Below are 20,786 nucleotides of genomic sequence, written 5' to 3'. Positions count from 1 at the left end.
TCAGCACATGTTATCTGACTCTCCCTAAGCTCCGTGTTGGTATTTATTAGGTGAACCCCTGAGGTGCCTCCGACCGCACATTCTGTGATTGACGTGTGACTGTGCGAGCGTGTCAGAAGAAAATAGCAATCTGTGCTCTGTGCTTCCTGTGACACTCTGCACAAGATGTGTTGGGTTTTTTTTTTTTGTTTTTTTTTTTGTTTTTTGTTTGTTTTTTGCCTTGGCTGATTTCCTCTGGGGCTGGGCAGGGAAGTCACTTCAAAGCAGGGCCTAGAGGGCCCAGAAGACTGGCTCCCAGACTTTCTGCCTCAGTGCCCCGCTGAGCCTGACCTCCAGGCTGGTCCTTCCCCTTTGTTTATGTTCTGGGCTGAGCTGCAGCTCCCACTTGGAGCCTTCCCACAGTGCCTGGTGCTTCCTCATATTGTTGTATTTTTCTCCAGGGGGGAAGTGACCAACATCAGACTTTCCTCCGAGCAGACAAAGTCCACGCACAAAGCCTCGCGTCAGCTGCCGGGCACCTGCCTCCGTCTCCGGGCCTCTTGGGGGAGGTGAATGTGCGCATTACAGCCGTCACTTGCCTCTCCCCGTGATTTGCCTCTTAATTTCCCTCCAGGAGTGTTCATGCCCTGCAGGAAATCCAGCAGCGCCTTGTGTGGAGGGGAGGGTTCTCTGTGAGATGCTTCAGAACCTCGGCAGCCACGGCATTACCTCCCTGCTTTAGGTCACTTTCCACATTCTAAGGTGTTACTCTGATAGTTCAGACATCATAGGTGAAATTTTATTTGCGCCAAAGAAATGAGTTGTCTACCAGAATGTTGCAGCACGTCTCCTCTGATGTGGGGGGAAAACAAAAAACAAAAAAACAAAAAAAAACCCTTGTGCAGGTAAATACGTTTTCTTTAATATATCTGAAGCTGGATGTTTATAGACTTTAATAAAATAATAAAAACAACTATCCTTTAAGAGTGTCTGCTATGTGCCAGGCACTTTTTCAACATCATATTTAACCTTTTCGCTGCCCTATGAAGTAGGTGGCATAATTGTACACATTTTACATAAGTGAAAAACTCAGGACCAGAGAGGTTAGGTTCCTGTCCCCAAGTTGCCCAGCTGAAAGTGCTCACAGAGATTCAAACCAGGCCCGCTGTCCTCCTGGGCCAGCACCTTCCCACTGCCCTCCTTCCTCCTCCAGTCGTGAGGAAATGGGTAGTGGGATTTCCTAGGCAAGGATACAGATGGAACTCCGCTCTCTCACCAGGTGGTGGCCCTGATCCCCCCCCCCCCCCCATCTGTAGTGCAGGGGAGGAGCTGGGTGGGCCCTGCCCTTCTGTGAGTGATTTGGGCTGCCGTAGTAATGCCTCAATACTGAACATGTGGTCACATAGAGTCTGATCATATGGTACACGCGTCCACGGCATCCCTGAAGCATTTGTGTGAAACAAGGAGCCACATCGTATTGGCCGGGAGGTGAATGCTCTGTTTCTGGTAGCAATGCGTTGTCCATTCAGCTCATCTGTTAGAGTCCCGTATTGCCTCCCTAATGTGCGGACCAGAGGTGGGTCACTGGCCACATTCATAAGAAAATGCGTCCCAAGTTAGAAACAGTTGACTTACTGATGAGCCTTACAAATGAACTAGAAATTTGCTTGAGAGAACAACTTTGAAATGAGGACCCTGTGGTCCAGCTGCTTCTCAAGGAATCATGACCTCCCCTAATGATTCAAATGTCAACTTTCTGGGCATAGGGGAAGATAAAGAGAATGGCCTGTCGTTAGGAATAACCCATGAAAGCTCAGCCTGGAAAATGTTTCTGATGGCACACCCAAACTCGGTCCATTTCTGACTTTCAGCTTCTTGGTCACCTGATTGCCCACTCCTCCCCCAGGAAAAGGCAGCGTGGAAAGTGTTTGGAAATACAGTTCACTCTGAGGCCGCTACCGTGCCGATGAGTAATAGAGCGTCAAAGGAAGGCCGTGGAAGAGCTTCCTAATATAGACCGACCGGTTACGGGACCCGCCGGTAGGGCGATAACAAGCCTTTCCTTCTGGTTTCCTCCCTGGGAGTGAAGGGAGTTTGAAAGGCGGGAGGCAAAGACCTCTCAGAGCAGAAATCAGGTTTTTCCTGCAAGAGTGTGCCAGGGCTCGCTGCTGGGTGATTGGGATGTCTGAGAGATGAAGCCCCTTTCAGCCGGTGCCTTGGTCCTCAGTCGCTGCTCAGCGAAGACACCTGGGCTTGGGAGAACCCTCTGAGCCCCTGGCTTTAGAATGGGCAATGCTGCCGAAAAACAGAAGCCCCGGAAACGAAGCCGTCTGTGCCCCTGGAAACAAGGTAAGGAGGCCCTGGGCCTCGTCTCCGGGAGGAAGGAGGCAGCCTTCATTGGGATATTTTGGCTCAGAACCAGAGCTGAAACTGCTTGGGAAACACCTTCCACACTAAAAAGCACTCAGTGCAGCATAGTCCAGTCTAAAGAAAATTAACCGTCCTAAGGAATAAAACGATTCGTATGTCAATATGACGTCACAACTCGGCCGAGAACGTAGCTCACCTTGAGGTTTGTGTTCCATGCAGCAGGTGTGCTGATTGAAAATTTTAAGCTTTAAAAGATATGCCGGGTAAAAATGTTGATATCCGGGAGTTTGAATCTTTTGGAACGGTTTGGTGAGAGAATGTTAACAGCTTTTGAATATATAACATTTTTCTCGCATAGACTCCAAAGTACTTTCCATAAGAAACCTCATGCTTGCCCGTCCCAGACACCCCACGTCTGCTCACGCCTGCTCACGCCTGCTCTGTGCCTTTCAAGGGCCCTGTGTCAGTGTCCACTTTAAGGAGGAGGAGGTCCGTGGGCCACAGGCACTGCCACAGAGCACTTGGGACTGGGGGCCCTTTGAACCGTGGCCCCGGGCACCTTGGTCCTCCAGCGCATCTGACTGCTGTTTTCACTGTGATCAACCCCTCAGACCAGCCGCTGGCCCCCAGGACTTCGGGTCGTGGCTCTTTTACAACCCCACTCCGCAAAAAATGGAGGTAACATTTGACCAGCAGCAAGACTGTGTGATTGCAGCTGTATCCGTGGGTATGTGTTTATGCAGAAAATACAACCCGGGAGAAAATACACAGAAAGGTTGACAGTAGTTGTCTTCCGTGGTCAGGTTATGGGTTATTTATTTTTCTTTTTAAAAGGGAAAACTGGGTAGGCTGCTAACGTAATGTCAAGTTCCAGCCTCTCTGGCTTTATACCACTCATTCTGTGTCCAGCATGTTACTGTGAAAGGAGTCCTCCCTCGTGGCCTTTGATCGGGTCTGGGTCTGAACAAAACGGTGATAAAAGACATTTGGGGGACAGCTCAGGAAACTTGAATATGAGCTGGGTGGTAGATGGCATCTGGGGACTGTTGCTAGCTTCATTATGTGTAATAGTGGTAAGGAGTCACGTAGGAGAAAGTCCTTTTTGGGATAGTCATACTAAAGTACTTAGGGGCAGAGTTTCGTGGCCTATAATTTTACTCCAAAATGGCGCAGGTGAATGAGTGCATGTGTACATACCTGGAAGCAAAGTAGGGCAAGTGTAACACGTGTTAGAATCCAAGTAATGGACAGGTGAGGTTTGCTGTACTCTTGTTAGTGGATTTTTACTCATTGTGGGGGAACCGTTGAAAAGACGGTTGCTGGTTATACCGTAGCGCGGTACCCTTCCGTAGCACGAATCTTAGCGGTCGCGGGTATTCACTGAGGTGGGTCGGGATCCCCCGCTCTTGCTCAGGGCCACGTGTCAGGGCTGGTATCTCTGGCTGCCAACAAGAAAATCGTCATAAAAATCCGTTAACTCAGAGGCACAGCTTTTATAACGGGAATTTAACGTATTTGTTTTCAGATAGTCTCTGGTTTTCCTTAGAAAGATGTAGAAGAGTTAAGACTTCTTAAAATTTCCACTGGAAGCAGCTGGGTTCCCCGCCTGTGTTGCATTTTGCAGTTTGTGTGTTTGTGTCCGGTAGTTTCCATGAGAGGGGTGTGGGGGCGCGGTGCTGGCGGGCACTGCGGGGCCCGCGGCCGGCTGGGCGGACAGGAACAGCCGCTCCCTGCCCCGGTTTCTGTCTGCCCGGACCCTGCTGGCCAGGAGCACGTCTTTGCCAGTGTCGGGTGCGTTTGTCTGTGCAGCTTAGACCAGGGAGAGCAGTGCCTCTCCCTGATCCAGAGTCCGGCCGCGCCCTGCCAAGGACCCACAGGAGCAAGGGTGGGGGGCAGTCCTTCACCGTTGCTCGTCTTTGTCTTTAAAGGTTGTTGATGTTTTGGAAACGGGATTTTCGAACCGGATCGAGTGAGTCCCAGGCACCACTGTGACCCCGATCTGCGTGCATTTTCCGCGGTCCACGCTCACCGTGGCTGTGAAGTCTCGGTGGATGACTGGGGACTCCAGGCTCCACGGCAGCGCAGGATGGTGTCCGTGTCTGCTTTGGGGGCAAGGGAACGGGGAACGCGTGTTTGTGTGCGTTTGGTACAGACAGCCTAGGCTGCCCCTGACTTCTTCAGCCCGTCTGTGGCCCAGCCGTGGCAGGGGCTCCCGGGAATACAGACTTCAACCGGAGCCAGACATTTGTGATTAGGAAGGTCGAGCTCAGAGTACATTCTGAAAGCAAATTTAAAGGGAATCACTATCTGCCCTTTAGATCATTTACATTTCTGTTTCCAGGTTGTACGCCTGGAAAGTTGAAAAATCAAGTGACAGGATATTAGTGCAAGAAACACAAATCTTACCCCCTCTGCCAGCTTTCCCCCTAAAGAGCATTTTACACCTGGCAGAGAGACGTCTCTCTAAGGATTTTAAACAGTGTGCAGCGCACAGCCTTTGAGGGGACCAGCATTATACCCTGTCTTATTCTTGTTTTTCTAATGGCTCTCAGAACCCCAAACATAAGGATAAAACAGTACTGCTTGCTTTTTTTGCAGTGCTGGGTGCTTGCAGTGGTTGATAATTGTGAGTTATTTGCAGTCCCATAGTGAGTTCTAGCAGGCCCCCATACACACACACACACACACACACACACACACACACACACACACAGACGCGCGCGCACGCGATGGGAGGTAGGATAAGGCAGTGGCTTCCGGTGTGATCCTAAGAGTTCCAGCCAGCGAGAGCTGCACCCCACGCTTGCCATCTGACCTTGAAAAAGGGGATTTTGTAATCCCACGTGGCCTCATTCCCTCACTGCCCTTCCCTCCCACGGTTTCTCCAAATGACGGTGCCTTCCCGTGTTATTTCCTTACAGCCCTCACCGCAGGTATTTTTTTTATTGATCTGTTTATACACTATCTGATTGTAAACCCCCTGAAGGCTCTCTGTTGGGACCCTTGTTCTGTCTCCCACACTGGTGGAGGGGTGTCACTTGATGCCTTCCATGAGTGCATTTGATGACAAAACTCCCACTGCCTGGCTGCTGCGTTACCATGGGTATAAAGGAGGTATGAAGGCAGAGCCTGGGCCCTGGTACAGAGTAGGTGCTCAGTAAATGGTAGCCACCGACGCTGGCCTGTGTGCTGGTTACGGGGACCTGGAGGTGTTCATTCTTTGCCTTCCTGCTAAAGTGGAGACATCGGGGGTGAAAATAGGTACATCTTCCTCTATCCCACGGCGATTCTGAATTTACAGAGTAAATCTATTGAGGATTGTTCACAGTGCAAAAGATTGCTTCACCAAAAGCACTCAAATCATAGTGAATATTTAGTTGCTGATTCGTTGACCAAAACAGCTGGTGAAACCTTCCATTTAGAGCTAAATTGAACTTTTAAAATGCGCCTCTAATCCTGCCCTGTCAGAAGACTCGTTCGTTCATTCGTTCATTCTTCCTTCTTAAGAATTAATTTGAAGAGTTGCTTGCGATGGTCGTCTTGGCTTTGGGGAGTATAACGCAGGCACGAGTTTCCTTGGGAATTAAACATTGCAGCAGTCATTGCAAATGGAATGGTTATCTCCTTCAGAAATCCCAGCAGCTCAGGGCCATACCAGCCTGGTAAATGGAAAATGTTTGATGATTTGCATGTTTGTATTCAGCTGGGTGTGAGTGAACGAAATTAACACCCTCGGTGGAAGCCCTGACTATAAACAGTGTCTTTCCCCGGGGGGGGGGGGGGGGGGTGGATGGGACGGGACCGGGAGCGGGGTGCTTGCGGTGCTGGGAAGGAGATTGGCTGGCTGAGGTGGGGGTGGAGGTAGGGAGTCTGGGACTTGACGCTGATTCCACGTGCTCCCTGGTCCCTGGGCTGTAGGGGCAACTGGTTGGATTCCAGTCCGCAACGGTGTTTAGACTTGCCACTCCAAGCTAGGTAGTGAAGAAGCGTCTCAGGCCCCGGACACCTTTGTGCCAGGCAGTTATACTGATGGATTTTCTGGCCAGAGCAGAAGCCGGCCCACCTCCCACCATCCATCTTCTGGCCTTTCTTCCATTGCTTTGGGACCACAGTGGTGCCTGTGTCGGCCTCTTGGGCAAGCACTGGGTGCTCCGTTCAGGCCACCAGGCTCGGTGCCTTCTAGCTGAGGGAGGCCAGCCGCGTGACCTCACACTTCCAAGCCCGATCCTGGTCTCTACGTGAGATTAATAATAACACCTACTCGAGGGACCGTTGAGAGAACTAGATGAGGTGATCCACGTAAGGGGGTTACAGCCCTTAGCAGGCAGTGAGCACATAATGAATGATAGTCCTTCTTATCATACATCCACGGATATGGATCATGGGCCTGGCTCTGTGCAGCCCCAGCTGGCAGCGTGTTTGCCAATTCTGCCTGTTTCCTTCTCTCAGTGTGAGAGATCACATGTCAGGTGATCGCAGAGGTGCTTGTGAGGTCTGTGAGTCAGCGACCGCCCGCACTGGCCCTTGCCGTCCCTGTCTGCAAGCTCTCTGGGTGTTCAGTGTCCAGAGAAGGCTTCCGTTGTGCTCAGCACTGGGGGCACAGGGGGCTTTTGTGGCGTTGCGTTTCTCTGAAAATGGTTATTGCGGGACCCAACACAAGTGAACTAGAATATGAAAGTAATCAGCACAGTCCATCTTCCTGTTCTGAGTACTGTCACGTTGTGGTGTTTTTCCATAACTGCATCGTGGCTAGGAGTGTGGACTACGGAGCCTAGATGCCGGGGCCGAACCCTCGCTCCTCATCATGCTGCTTGGCTTATTGTGATCTTAGTGAACTTCGAGACCTCAGTTTTCTCATCTGTAAATCATACCTGTAAAGTGCTTACAACAGCTCCTGGCACATAGTGTTTATCGTTGGTGGTATTTTTAGGTTGCAGACAGAGGAATTACATTTTACTTTAATGGAAAAGGTGTTACGTTATTAAAGAAAAGATTGGGAAAAATGGACCAAATGCAAAGAAGAAAGTGCATGTCGAGCGTCTAAAGGGCCTGAAAGAGAGAAGTATTAGCTCCGACTGGTAATCTTTTCCAGAGCGGCTGCCCGTGCATGCATAGTTTTCATAGAGTTGTAACCATGTGCAAATCATTTTTTTATTTCATGCCTCTGTGTGGTCTTCGTAACTACTGTAATGGCTGTACCATTCCATTATGTTAATATCCCGTAACGTATTAAATCATTTACCTGCTGCTGAATATTGCGGTTATTTCCCCTTTTTGCTGTTATAAGCAAGGCGACAATAAGTAGCTTCATTCATATGTATTTGTGATTCTTTTGGATGATTTCCTTAAGGTGAGGTCCCAGTGTAAACTTCCCAAGCCAAGCTTGTAGGAGATTAGCTTTAAGGCTCTGAGGGACATATCTGTCAACATTGTCACGAGCGATGCACCAGTTTATCCATTAGCCACAAGCCCATCAGCACTGAGTATTATCATTTTGGAATTGTTTCTTTTCTAAAACTTAGATTGTATTTACTCATGCAGAGTGATGAGTTACCTAATGGCATGGGGTTCAGAGAAGGGCATGGGAGTTCAAAACCCATTATCAGTTTAAGAATCTGTTTTTAAGATTCTGTGTTCTCATTGTCCTTTGCATGGAACTTGACTCAATCTCATTCAGGTGCTAAGTTTCATGGAAAAGAGGCGTGAGATTTTGTGTTAAGGATAGCCGTTTACCATCACAGCTTTTTGTCTTTTGCCTCCCAGGGAGGAGTGAGTATTAAATAATTCGGTTTCCTCATGTGAAAGGGAAAGAGTGAGCCCACAAGTGTTGTTAACACGGTTAGTGTAATGATTACCATTAGACCGCGTGACAAATGACCCAGCCCCTCCTCCTCTCCGCTTCTGTAGGGCTCTCTCCGAACCTCCGAGAACCGTTTTCCCCAACTGCTTGCCTGTGGTGGGCTGCCAGCTCAGTTGTTACTCGGACGGGTACGTTGCTGTCAAACTGTGCTGCCACGGAGGTTTGAGTCAACAGGTGCAGGCCTCGGGTGTTAGGGTAAATATAGTGGACGAAGGTGATGCCTGTTCATTGGCGAGGCTCTAAGCCACGGCTGGACGTGACCATAAATAGGCTTCAGGATGGGAGAAAAGAAATTTACGAAGCAGAGGTTATTTACCATGCTAATGGAGTCACAGATGTCTTCAGCTAGAAGAGAATGATAAAAAAAAAATTCCTAAATGATCCCCTAATTTAACTAATGAAGAAATTGAGGCTTAGAGAAGTAAAGTGACTTGTCTGAAGTCCTGCAGCTAGTTTGTGGCTTAGGGTCTCCTGTGCTAGGGTAGTAATATACCAGTGGTGTAGTAATGTACATAATAAAGATATAAAACAATACAGCGTATTGTGTATATCATGATTACATATTTTGTATTTATGTTATATATTTACGAGCTGTAGCATATGTTGTGTCCAGTACGTTGTTGTGTCCAGTATGTTGTGTATGTGATACGTTACATATCGCATCTATCGTGTATATACAGTGTACAATATAACGCAGTAACATATGTAACGATATAATAGTAACAAGTTGGGATATAACGGCTTCCCTTATGCCAGGTGTGGTACTAGAAGATCTGCATACATAGTGGGCTCTTCCATAAGTAAGTTTTTTGCGAAGTGAAAGATCAGAGGTAGGAAATGGAAACGTAAGTGTGAAGGAATTTTTCTCGTGAGAAGTGTGGGGTGTTGTTTGGGGTGGGGTAAGAAAAGGGAAGGAAACTTCACTTTGTCGTCAGATATTTCCAAATTTAGAACAATATCTATCCCTAGCCGTTGGCTTTACGGTGTGCTTTACCCTGGGAACAGGCACACAATACGCTTCCGTGTTTGACCACGTCTTTCCCAGCTGTGGGGAGGGTGTCACCATGGCTTTAGATAATAACAATGGCCAGTGGCCACTTTAAATCTAATTACACTTTGGCAATTGCTTATAGGGCACTTGATTTCAGAAGTCACTTCATGCTGAAATACCAGATGGCTGTTTCTGGAGACTCTGTGGACCACAGCCGAGCAGGCTCATCTAGGTCACGGATGGGTCAGTTTCTTAAAGGGCCAGATAGCGACTCTTGTAGACCTTGCAGGGCCAAGAGGCACGTAGGTGCTTACATAACCAGCTAAAATGAAACTGTTTCAAAGTGTGAAAACCAAATTCTTTGCTTGCAGGCTATAAATAAGCAACCTGCACCAACAACCAGGAGGCTGGCGGGATTGGGGCTACAGGCAGAAGTTTGCCAACCCCTGGTCTGTGGGGTCTTTTTCGGTTTGAGTGCTCTCTTCTGTCGTCATTATGCCTCTGGTGCTCTGAAACAGGTCGTTCGCCAGTTACAAAAAAAAAAAAAATGCAAATTTTCAGGCCAGAAGAAGACTGAAATATCATCTTCTAGCTGCTTCACCTTTATAATCGGAATTACTTAGCTGAGCCTTCTGGTTTCTAGTCCACCACACACACATTCAGGGCTTTATTGATAAAAATAGTCCTTCCCATCACTACGGGAATGAGAAGATAGATGATGGAGGTTTGAAGAACCTGGCACTGTTGAATACAGAAGCCTTAAATAGCCTTCCTTGACTGTTAAATGGGACAGTGTACTAAAAAAGCCTCCATTTTCTACAGTCATTCATTCATTGATTGATGGATGTTTATTCACTCAACAAATATTTACTGAGTGGGACCTGTGTCGGGCACTGTTTTGGACACAGGGGGATGCCCAATGAAAAACTAGGACCTCACTGCCCTCTGTATTTTATAGTGTATATATAAATAAGTGAAATCCATTGTATAGAGAAGGCAGGGAGGGGGATAGGAAGTCCAAGGCTGGGGGTGGTCGTCAGCGAGGAGGACGGTGAGCGAGGGGCACTCGGCAGGCAGCGAGGTGTGGAAGTTGCCGCTGAGCGGGAGCACTCCAGCGGGAGTCACTGGTGCAGAGGGCCTGAGAGGGAGGGAGCGCAGGCCTGACGAGGAAGACCATGGGGCAGGGGTGGCTGGAGTAGACCGTGGACTCTAGAGAGTGATGAGACGTGCGGCCAGGGAGTAGCGCATTATGTAGGGCCGTGGAGGTGATTCTACGGAGCCTGAAGGGAGAGCCCATGGGATTCGCTGACCGTCTGAGCATCTGTCCCTTGTAAACGGAGGAGGGCCAGCGGAGCAGATCGGGGGTAGGGGTGGAGACTGGGAGCTGTGTTTCGTGCGGTTGGAGAGGAGTTTGAGTTGAGTTCGAGATGGCTTTTAGAGATCTCGAGGGAGATGGCCCTTCAGCAGTCGGCTGTAAGATCTGGAGTTCAGGAAAGCCGAGGCCTCGAGTCTTTGACATAAAGACGGTGTTTGAAGCTGTGAGACTAGATGAGATTACCACGGAAGTGAGTGAGAGAAGGGGGGGTGCTGGACTGGGGAGCCTGCAGCGCTCCAGCACTCGGAGGGCGAGGAGAAGAGAGAGACCCGCTAGTAAGGTAGGAGGAAGTGTGATAGGAAGGAGGGAGCACGGGGCGTGGGTCATGCTGCTTGGAGTGAAATCAGTCAGGTCACACGGGGACTGGGACTTGCCTGCGCTGGTCCCTGGGAACCTTGACACGAGGTTCCGGTGCCTTGTCGGGTGAGAAGGGGGCTTAGAAGAGAACGGGCAGAGAGGACTGAGACACGGAGCGTGGTCGATTCTCTGAGGGGTTTTGCTGCAAGGGGGAGCCAAGGCACGGCGGTAGTTGACGAATGCGGTGGGGCCAAGGGAAAGCTTTGTTTAAAAAGGGAAGAAGAATGACACGATTGGATGCTGGTGGGAAAGACCGGTGCGCAAGGAAGGTCTGACTGACGGGGAGAGTCGCTGCACAGGGGAGAAGCCTGCTGCTTACCGAGCTCTGTTCTCGCACGTGGTCGGCCCCGACACGCCGCCCCGGCACTTGGTGACTCTGGAAACGACAGCTGGCTATCTGTCTAGTTTGTGGTCCTGCAGGTGGCACTGTGCGCTGGGGTCCCTCGTGTGTCTGGCCAGCTGCCGGGAGGGCTCGTGTCTGGGCCTCTGGCAGGCTGGCGGGCGGGGCGGCTCACCTGGCATCTGGCAGGTTTCCTAGGAGCGAGGCGTGCAGGGGCTGAGGCCCAGGTTGGAACCGGCACGGCGTCACCACCAGCTCTTGTCACTGGTGGAGGCAAGTCCGAAGGCCAGTCGGGATTCACAGAGAAGGGAGAGGGGCCCCACCTCTCGACGGGAGGTGCCTAAAGCCACCTTGCCGGGAGGTGTGGACAGCAGGTGGGGCACACTCGGGCCCCTGTGAGCCAAGCATGACTTCTGTGTGGTGGGTGGGATCATCTTCATTTCACAGATGGGGAGACGGCTCCGGTGAGGGTCCCGTGACTTGTTCAAGACCACACCGCCGCCAAGTGGCAGGGTTGGGGCCCAGACCGATGTCTGTGGTCGCTGTGATGGCAGAGCCCCTTCTCTGTCCAGCCTTGCTGATAGCGTTGCTGTCCGAGAGCTGACTGCAGGCTCAAGTCCTCTTTTTCGTGTTAGGCAAGGGAATGATATTTCTGTCAATGATCATTATCTCCTATAAGAACGGACCGAGGGCGGTGATTGTCTTACGCGGTATACGTGTTTACCGTGTGGAGATTAGACAGCTGTACTTATTAGACTCCCGTTGAGGACACGGCGGTGTGTGTAATTAGGTCTTCTGTTGACAGAAACTCACGTCTCCACTCCCAGCTGGACCCTCAGTGCCTCTGACAGTCTTTCCTCTTCTCCCGGGTCAGCTGACTCTCCTGTTCTTGTAGCAGCCTGTCCACACGGTCATCGCCGTCTGCGAGGCTTCCTTCAAACCCCCTTTGCCTCCAGGCCTCCTGACACGATGTCTGCCTTTATCCCTGCCTCTTTCTGTCCTTGACACTGGGACTCCTGCCTCTAGTCCAGGGTTAACCCCTTCTGCTCAGGTCCCCTCCTCCCTCCAGAACATGTCATAATCAGCATCTGTCTCCTCAACCAGCTGGATTTCAGGCTCTCCAAGAGCAGACTCCAAACAGTGGAAAAAACAGCATCAGCGCCAGGAAACTTTGGCCCTGCCGCTGGCTTTATCGCCTTGGGCAAATCATTTTCCCTCAGGTTCATGAATCCGAGGTGAGCAGACCACTCAGGGAGAACAGTGTCTGCTCCTGTCCCCGTCGGAAACCGTTGGCCTAGAGTGCAGTTCTGTGCGCAGCGGGCTCCCCGTGTGTGTCTGACGGCCGTGCAGCAAGCCAGAGTCCCCCCGGTCCAGTGTCAGAGCAGCTGCCCCCCACTCAGTGCACCGGGAAGGCAGCTGGAGAGATGGCCGGTCTGGGTGCTGGTTGCGCCGTCTCAGAAGAGATGATACTTGCTTTGAAAGCAAACCACAGTGAAGGTAATTTTTAAAAGCTCTCTTTGGGTCGAGAGAGCAGATAATGAGTAATTAGATGAAATGGAGCATTTCAAGCCTCTCTAACCTTGCCTATGGGGAGCCTGGGAGCTTTGCCCTTCTTTGAAGTCCCTGGTGAGGATCCGATCGAGCTGGGTAGGAAGCAGGGCGTCTGTCTGTCTGTCTGTCTGCTGTGCTCTCCGCAAGCTCACGACGACGCACAGGCATGGGACTCGAGACGCACAGTCGCACAGTCGGTCTTTACTCTTAGACACCTTGCAGTAAGAGTAAATAGTCCTGCAACTTATTTATCATGTAACCTTGGGGAAGCTACTTAATTTCTGTCAGCTTCTATTTGCTTGTCTGTAAAAGGAAGGCAACTAGTAACACGTAGCTGACAGAGCATGAGGAGGAGTGAATGAGGGAGTGTTTGGCCTAGAGCTGGCCCTCAGCACACCTCCGCTGTGGCTGCAATTACTATATAAAAGTCACGTCTTGCTTATGTTGTAAGTCATTTGTTGAAGATTTCTCACACTTTCACGATTCCTCTCTACTTCGAAGATGCATCCTTGTATTTTTTAGTCATTCGTTCCCTGAGTTTGTATTTATCAAGCTCCTACTTATGGGCCAGGTACGGTTGATTATTTTCTTCCTGCTCAGGTACATTTCTTAGTGGTTGACATTATAATACCCAGAGCTGCGGTTTGCTGAGCACCTACGTCAGTAGAATCGTTTACCTGCGGGTTAGTTTCGGAAATCAGGGCGTAAAGGGAACATGGCATATAGTCAGGATTACTCCTGAACCCCCTTAAATCTGTAATAACATCAGGGGCCATCAAACTCTTTCTATAAAGAGCCGTGTACTAAACACTGGCTTTGCAGGCCACATGTACTTCATTTTCTTTTGTACAACCCTCAGCTCTGAGCCTTTCAGAAGCAGGCCGAGGTCTACACGAACAGCCCCTGGTGTTCTGTTGGCCATCTTGGAGGCTGGCTGTTCTCGCAGCCTCCAAGATGGCCCCGTGTTCCCTGCCCCTTGGTATCCACAAGCCCAGACGTAGTACCCTCCCGCGTTGTCCCGGGCTGGTCGTGTGACTGCTGCAGGGGTGCCTGGAGGTGGGTTCTGACTGTGGCGGGGGGAGGCGGAGCGTTGTGCCTCCTTGCCACCGGGGATCCTTTGCTCTGGGGAAGGAGGAGAGGCCCCGAGGCCCCCTGCTAACAGCACGGGGGTGGGGGGCCGGTGAGCTTGGACACCGCTCCTCCAGCCCTGGCCAAGACCTGAGCTGCAACTTTGTCAGAGACCCTGAGCCGGGACCCCTGGCTCATTTAAATCATCCTGTCTGTGGGTGATTATGAAATCCTCGGCAGTGAAAAGGGAACAGGGAGGAAGCCTAAGGAATGCCTGCTTGCCTGCCGAGTCCAGTCAATTCCTCCTTAGTACGTAGCATCCGTACCAGTTAACTGTGTCACCAAGTCTGTTCACGGGTAGGATGGTTACCTGCGAGTAACCCAGCTCTCCTGGGTGGGCGAGACATGGACGTACTCCTCTTCGTCGCTACAGCTCCCGCCAAGGTCCGTACTGAGGGCTCAACGTCTGCTCTGATCTGACCGGCTCCCAAGCCCTTCTAGGCTGTCACTGGTACGTGCCACGGCACTCCACTCGGCACAGCAGTGCCCTTGCCCCCCGTGGAGAACTTGTGCCTCCCCCACTCGGTTGCTGTAGATGGCCTTGCTCTTTTTCAGGTTTGCCCACAGGACCTTCTGTACTTAATGGCTCTTCCCTGGGCAGCTGGCATTGACCTGTGTCGTGTGGCCTGCCTTGGAAAGATGAGCTGGGCCTCTTGGTTCTGGCTCAGGAATTTGACCCAGGAGTTAGGCCGTCTGATCACTGGTGGGCATTTGAGCTAAAGAGTCTTACGGAATTGGAGGCAGACGAGCGTGACGTACTCCCCAAGCATGAGCGGTGGTAGCTGAGAAGAAGCACAGTCACGCGTGTATTTAATGGATATTGATTTGAGCACCTGCTGTGTGCTGGGCATTGTTTTAGTCACTTGGGTTACAGACCTCCATCCTCGTGGAACATGGGTTTCCAGTGGGGGTAAGTGGACAGTGGCTAATAAACACTGTCCACCAGTGGGCTGCAAAGACTGTGAGGTGATCAGTGCCCTGGGAAGCGGAATGAGGGGCGTCAGGGGTCCCAGGCCTGGGGAGTTAGACTGCAGAGTTTACTAGGGCAGACAGGGTGGCCTCACCGGGAAAGGGAGATGTGTCTCCGGAGGAGGACAGGGCGTTGGCCAAGCAGACGTCTGAGGGACTAGCCTTGCAGGCAGGGAGACCAGGTAGGCGTGTTCCGGGAACAGTGAGGACACTGGCACGACTGGAATGGAGACAGCGACGTCTTACTAGGCTCCGAGGACCATTGCCAGGGCTTTGACTTCTGTCCTGAGAGAAGTGTGGAGCCGCTGCAGGGTCGAGAGCAGAGCAGTGAGATCGTCTGAGTTAGGTGTTCACACGATCACTGTGTCGTGTATATGTAGGGGGAATGAAGGGGAGCTAGAGCAGAGGCAGGGGTCCCTGAGAGCGGCTGGCGCAGTAACCCAGGGTGGTGCCACGCAGGTGCTGGCAAGTGCTTGGGTCTGGGCATACTTGGAAGACTAGAGCCGAAGGACTTTCTGGCTGCTTGGCTGGGGGTTGTAGGGGAAAGAGAGGAGTCAAGGACGACCCCAAGGCTTCGGGCCTAGGCAGCTGACTATGAGGACGGAGTTCAAATGCCAGCCGTTCAGATGGCGGAGGCTGTGAAGGAAGATTGGAGCTCAGTCAGAAGTGCGTTTTAGACATCCCAGTGGAAATAGCGAGGGGACACCTGGACTGTAAGTCTGGCAGGGAGGAAGATCTGGACTGGAGGGATAAATTTAGGAGTCTTGGGGTAGGGAATGTATTTAAAGCTGTAGGAGCAAGCGGGCTCCCTATGGGAGTGAGCCTCAGTGGAGAATGGCGGCAGGTGCAGAGGGACAGAAAGCAGCGGGAGATGGGGAGGGCAGGTCCTCAGGGCTGCCTTCTTTACCCTTGTCTGCCCTTCCCGACGGTGGGGTGTTGTTTAGCGTTTCTAGGGTTCCCAGGGTCTCCTTGCATTCCGATTTACCATAAGCCTTTCTTTTCACTTGAACGTGTTCATTGGGTTTCTGTTCCTTGCTGAAGAACCGTGGCCAAAATGTCATCATTCCCATTTACAGGTGGGAGATGGGTTTAAGGGTTAACCTTACTCCAAGTGGCCTCACTGGAACTGGCATCCACCCCCCTCTGGCTCCAAAGCTTGTGCAAAGTGCATCCGTATCCCATTGCCCCTCAGCGGTCTCAGGGGCCTCAGTGCAGTGAAGGGAATTGGAGCATGGAGTGGGTAGTCAGTTTGTTCGTTAATTTCTTTTTTTTCATTTTCTGTCGGTAAATATCTCAGCGCCTGCTCTGTGTCAGATGCTTTCAGGCACAGATCTTTCTGAACCTGAGTTCCTCGCCTGAACCACAGAACACACAGTTATTTGAGTGATGATTTTCTCAGATAATCCAGGGATGGTCCAGAGCTGGTGTCATTCTAGACGCAGAGAGAATTTATTACATCCAGTAGATACTGTAAGGTCTTAGGCTTCATTCTTCCCTGTTATGCTGTTTAGCTGAGGAAGGTGGAAACCCAGATAGCCCCCAGGTAGGTTCATAATTGTGGACTGATAACTACTGATAGCCACTACGGAAGGATCAGAGTGAGATCTGAAGGGCTAAGTCAGAGTTATCTGTTATCTAGATGGAGTGAGGTGGACCTGTGTGTGTGTGTGTGTGTGTGTGTGTAGTTGGGGGGGAGCATTGTCTACATGAGGAAACAACGTGTAAAGGTCCTGAAACAAAGGGGTGGGGCGGAGAGAGGAGCCCTCAGTGGAAGAGGAGATGGAGCCTTCAGTTTAAGAGCATCGGCAAGCTGAAAAGTCATCAAGTGTTTTAGGTGGTGTGTGTGTGTGTGCGAAAGATTGAGAATGGAGATCAGGTTGGTGCCGTGAGGGCCGCAGGAGGGGACTTGGCAGCTGACTGAGCCGTCCCAGCAGATGATGCGGTACGGACGGGGTGGCAGAAGTGGGGAGGTTCGCTGGCCTTTGGAGGCTGAAGGGGCAGGACTTGCTAACGGTGGGATCTGGAGAATGACGGACAGGAAGTGGGGCAGGGACGGCGGTGAGATTCCTGGTGTGTGTTAATGGGCGCTCACCATTCACTGAGATGAGAGGTGTGGGAGGAAACCCATTTATTTGGCGTAAATATAAACAGTGAATTATGGTCCTATTTTTGTTAACCATGGGAGCAAAACTATTAGTTATAGGTGTTTGCAGGTTGAAGTTCTTTTTTTTTTTTTTTTTTTAATGTTTGTTTATTTTTGAGAGAGAAATGCACAGAGGGTGAGGAGGGGAGGGGCAGAGAGAGAGGGAGACAGAGAATCGGAAGCAGAGTCTAGGCTCCGAGCCATCGGCGCAGAGCCCGACGCGGGGCTTGAACTCACGAACCACGAGATCATGACCTGAGCCGAAGTCGGACGCTTACCTGACTGAGCCACCCAGGCGCCCCGGTTCTTGAAGTTCCTGTGGAATTTGGGAGGCTGTTAAAGGGACAGTGCTCCAAGCCCATCTTGAGAGACCCTCCCTTTGCCTGGCAAGACATCTTTTCTACGCAGCTCTGCTCAGGGAGATAACTGTGCACGTCCTGACCTTCACGAGGGGCAAGAGACCTGGCTGTGGCTCATTTTTATTTCTTTTCATGGGCAGTTGGGCTCCTAATGAGAACGTTTTCCATTAGGAGGTCCCAGGAAGCCTCTATTCACGAGTGACTCACATGATTTATTGGAACAACTGTGTCAACTGTGCTCACGTGAGTAGCCAACACTTGCCACAAGCAGCTATCAGGGTGTTGCTGTCCGGTGATGGGGACCCGTGATGGTGGCGTACCAAGGTTGACAAGTTGGTTTTCTATTAATATGAAAACTAACTTCTTTTAAGGCATGTCGGTGGAGACCCCTTAGATGGATGGCATGAAGGGAGGGAAGGCAGGATCCCCGCGTGGCATTAAGTATTTGCCAACTACGTTTGAACTTGGCATCCTCAGCTCCATCCCAGGATCTGGGCGCACTCAGTTCTAACAAGGACCACCAGGAGCTGGTTGTACAAATGGGCTGATATCCTTCCATGTATCTTCTCTGCTTCTTCCAATTAAGAAAAATCGGGGTCCCTGGGTGGCTCAGTCAGTTAAGCATCCGACTTCGGCTGAGGTCATGATCTCACGGTTCGTGGGTTCGAGCCCCACGTTGGGCTCTGTGCTGACAGCTTGGAGCCTGGAGCCTGCTTCGGATTCTGGGTCTCCCTGTCTGTCTGCCCCTCCCCCCTTCTCTCTGTCTCTCTGTCTATCTCTATTAAAAAAAAATAAACCACCACAACAACAAAAAGCTGAGGTCCAGGGTGCCTTGGTGGCTTAGTTGGTTGGGCATCCAGTTCGGCTCAGGTCATGATCTAGCAGTTCGTGGGTTCAAGCCCCACGTTGAACTCTGCTGCTGGAGCAGAGCCTGCTTGGGATTCTCTCTCTCCCTCTCTCTCTGTCTCTCCCCTGCTTGTGCTCTCTCTCTCTCCATCTCCCTCAAGATAAATAAACTGGAGGGAGAGAGAGAGGGAAAGAAGGAAGGAAAAAGCTGAGGACCACCTTACACTTTTTTCTTGGGACATTTTTAAAAATGAAACCTAAGGGAAACATACTCAAGCGAGAATGAGCATTTGGGGAGGGGTGACGAGAATTCCCTGTGTAAGTTACTTGATTGGCCACTACAAAATTATTGATTATTTGAATCCCTCGCTTGGTTTTGTCTTCTCAAAGTTTCCAGTTTTGTCGTAAAGCCAGTGGCCAGCAGTTTGACTTAACATGTTAAACAAAGTCCAGATGAGTAAATGAGGATGTAACTGGCTTTATTGAACATTCATGAATTGGGCATCGCCCCACCTAGCAAGCAGGAAGGAGCCTGGAGGGCCTGTATAAAATGGGAGGCTTTGATCGGCAGAAGTAGGGCGGGACAGGGCAGCTCCTATCAAAAGAAAAGAAAGGATTGTTTCTGGCTAGGTCACCTTCCTTTGGCTGGAGGGTGGGGAATCTATCACGCAGATCCCCTTTCCAGTGTGATCAGGAAATTCCAGATTGATCGACTAATGGTCACATTCCTGATATTAAATCCTGATTTGCCATGGTTTTGAACCTTTTGAACAGTTGAAGTGTTCAGCTTATCTTGTATCTTCCTTTTCACCAGAACCCCACTTGTAGTTTAACTAATTATATTCTGCCTGTGCAATTACATTTAAGTGCCAAGAATGAAGAGTACCTGGGGGCTGAGAAAAGCGTGTGATGGGACCTAATCTTTTACTTCATTCAGCAGATACTAATGGGGACTTTCTGTGTACCCAGCACAATGCTGGGCACTGGGGACGTAGCGATGAGCAAAATAGACCAAGCCGGGCCTCTCACCGCCTAGTGGGAAAGAGAGGCGGTAAACTTAACCTGCAGGACACCGAGGTGCTCGCGGGGTCTCTGACCTAGTTACCAACCCTAGTTACCAACTCTAGCTACCAGGTCAAGGAAGGTCTCCCGGAGAAAGGTGTTCCAGCAGAAGGAGCCGAGCATGTTCTAGATGGTCTGGATGGGACTTCACGTGGATTCCAGCACTAACGTTGACAGTTCTAAGTGTCGCTGCCCCGTTGTATCGTGCGTGGGGTTGCATTTTATCCAGACAGAAGGGCTGGGTTTGAAGAAGGCCTTGTACACAAGGCCACAATTGTGTATGGTCAGAATTACCCTTGAAAATAAATCCAGTGTTAGTTATCCTTTCAGCATTGAAAGGGAATGCTGTCTCTTTAGAGCAGGGGCCGGTACTCCCTCCTCCTCCCCCAGGGCCAAATCCACGTGGCTCCCTGTTTTTACAAATAAAGGTCCATCCGAGCACAGCCCGTTTATTGACCAATCATATGTGCTGCTTTCTCGCTAAAGTGACAGAGTTGAGTAGTTTAACAGAGACTGTATGCCCCACAGAGCTGAAGCTATTTACTCTCTTGCCCTCTAAAGAAAATGTTTGCTGACTCCTCCTTTGAGCGAATGTAGGACTTAGTTTTATATTTAAGCACCATGTTCTAAAAAGAAAATTGTTATCTTTAACGCCAGAATCCTATTAGTGAGGTGAGATGTTCACACCACGGAAGGCAGGAAAGATCTGAGGACCCCGTCATGGCCCCTCTCTTGTCTCACTCTCACTTGGGTTCATATGCTTAATAACGGAAGAGAGAGTGATTTGCCTAAAATATTTACCCTTCTCCCTCTCCCTTCCTTCCTCCCCTTTCTGCCTCTCTGTTTTTTCAAGTGCACATAATTGGGTCGATCTGAGGTTGATGGAATCCAGCATGCACTCTTGTGCTTCAGACGTGGCGGCTGGCAAAGAAAAGCGCGGGGAGACTTAGTAGGCAGGTGGTGCGGTTCTACCCAGAAGCTAAGATGACGTCATAGTGATTTCAGTGGAGAAGCGTGGTGAGAACTGCCCTGCAGCTGTCCACACTGTTCCCGTCGTACCTGGTGATGCGGGCTCCGGGGTCCACTGTCTCTGGGCTCGACCAGTATCGTTCATCTGTTTGGAGGTTGTAGTTTCATTTGCATCGAATTATAAATTTGATTTGATTCGATGGTTGTAAAGAAACAGCAAGTCACGTGGCGGATAGAGTTCAGGACAGCCCTCAGCGTCACTGTCTCCTCGTGTTCACGCCTTTGTCAAATCCTTGAGTGTGGACAGGCCTGTGAATGGGCCCAAGGCGATGGGCTATCCCTCCCCTGCTAATGTGCTAGCTCGCTCTGGAGACGTTGTCGCTTGCATTAGAGAAGTAAGAGGCTCCATGTGGCAGGGAGCTGAGGGCAGCCTTCAGCCTACAACCAGCAAGAAGCCAGAGCCCTTAGCCTTAAAGCTGCAAGGAAA

General features: G+C 50.6%; 1 protein-coding gene across 14 annotated transcripts in view; it reads left to right on the top strand.

The window, feature by feature from the left end:
• The window catches only part of RAPGEF1 (Rap guanine nucleotide exchange factor 1), a 130,186-nt gene that overhangs the window by 19,875 nt on the left and 89,525 nt on the right, over positions 1-20,786 (top strand). The window contains exon 1 of one of the 14 annotated variants that reach the window (XM_053908447.1): positions 1,874-2,328. The exons of 5 other annotated variants lie outside the window; for them this stretch is intronic. In XM_053908447.1, the coding sequence (XP_053764422.1) occupies positions 2,265-2,328 (64 nt within the window). In that variant the 5' untranslated portion in view covers positions 1,874-2,264. Of the gene's footprint in view, positions 1-1,873; positions 2,329-20,786 lie in introns of those variants that run through there. 8 more of the 14 variants (XM_053908445.1, XM_053908453.1, XM_053908451.1 and 5 more) reach the window with 8 other exon arrangements.

Source organism: Panthera pardus, unplaced genomic scaffold, assembly GCF_024362965.1.
Source record: "Panthera pardus isolate Hobbes unplaced genomic scaffold, ASM2436296v1 HiC_scaffold_20, whole genome shotgun sequence".
Lineage (NCBI taxonomy): Eukaryota > Metazoa > Chordata > Mammalia > Carnivora > Felidae > Panthera > Panthera pardus.
This window is presented reverse-complemented; position numbering and strand designations above follow the sequence as displayed.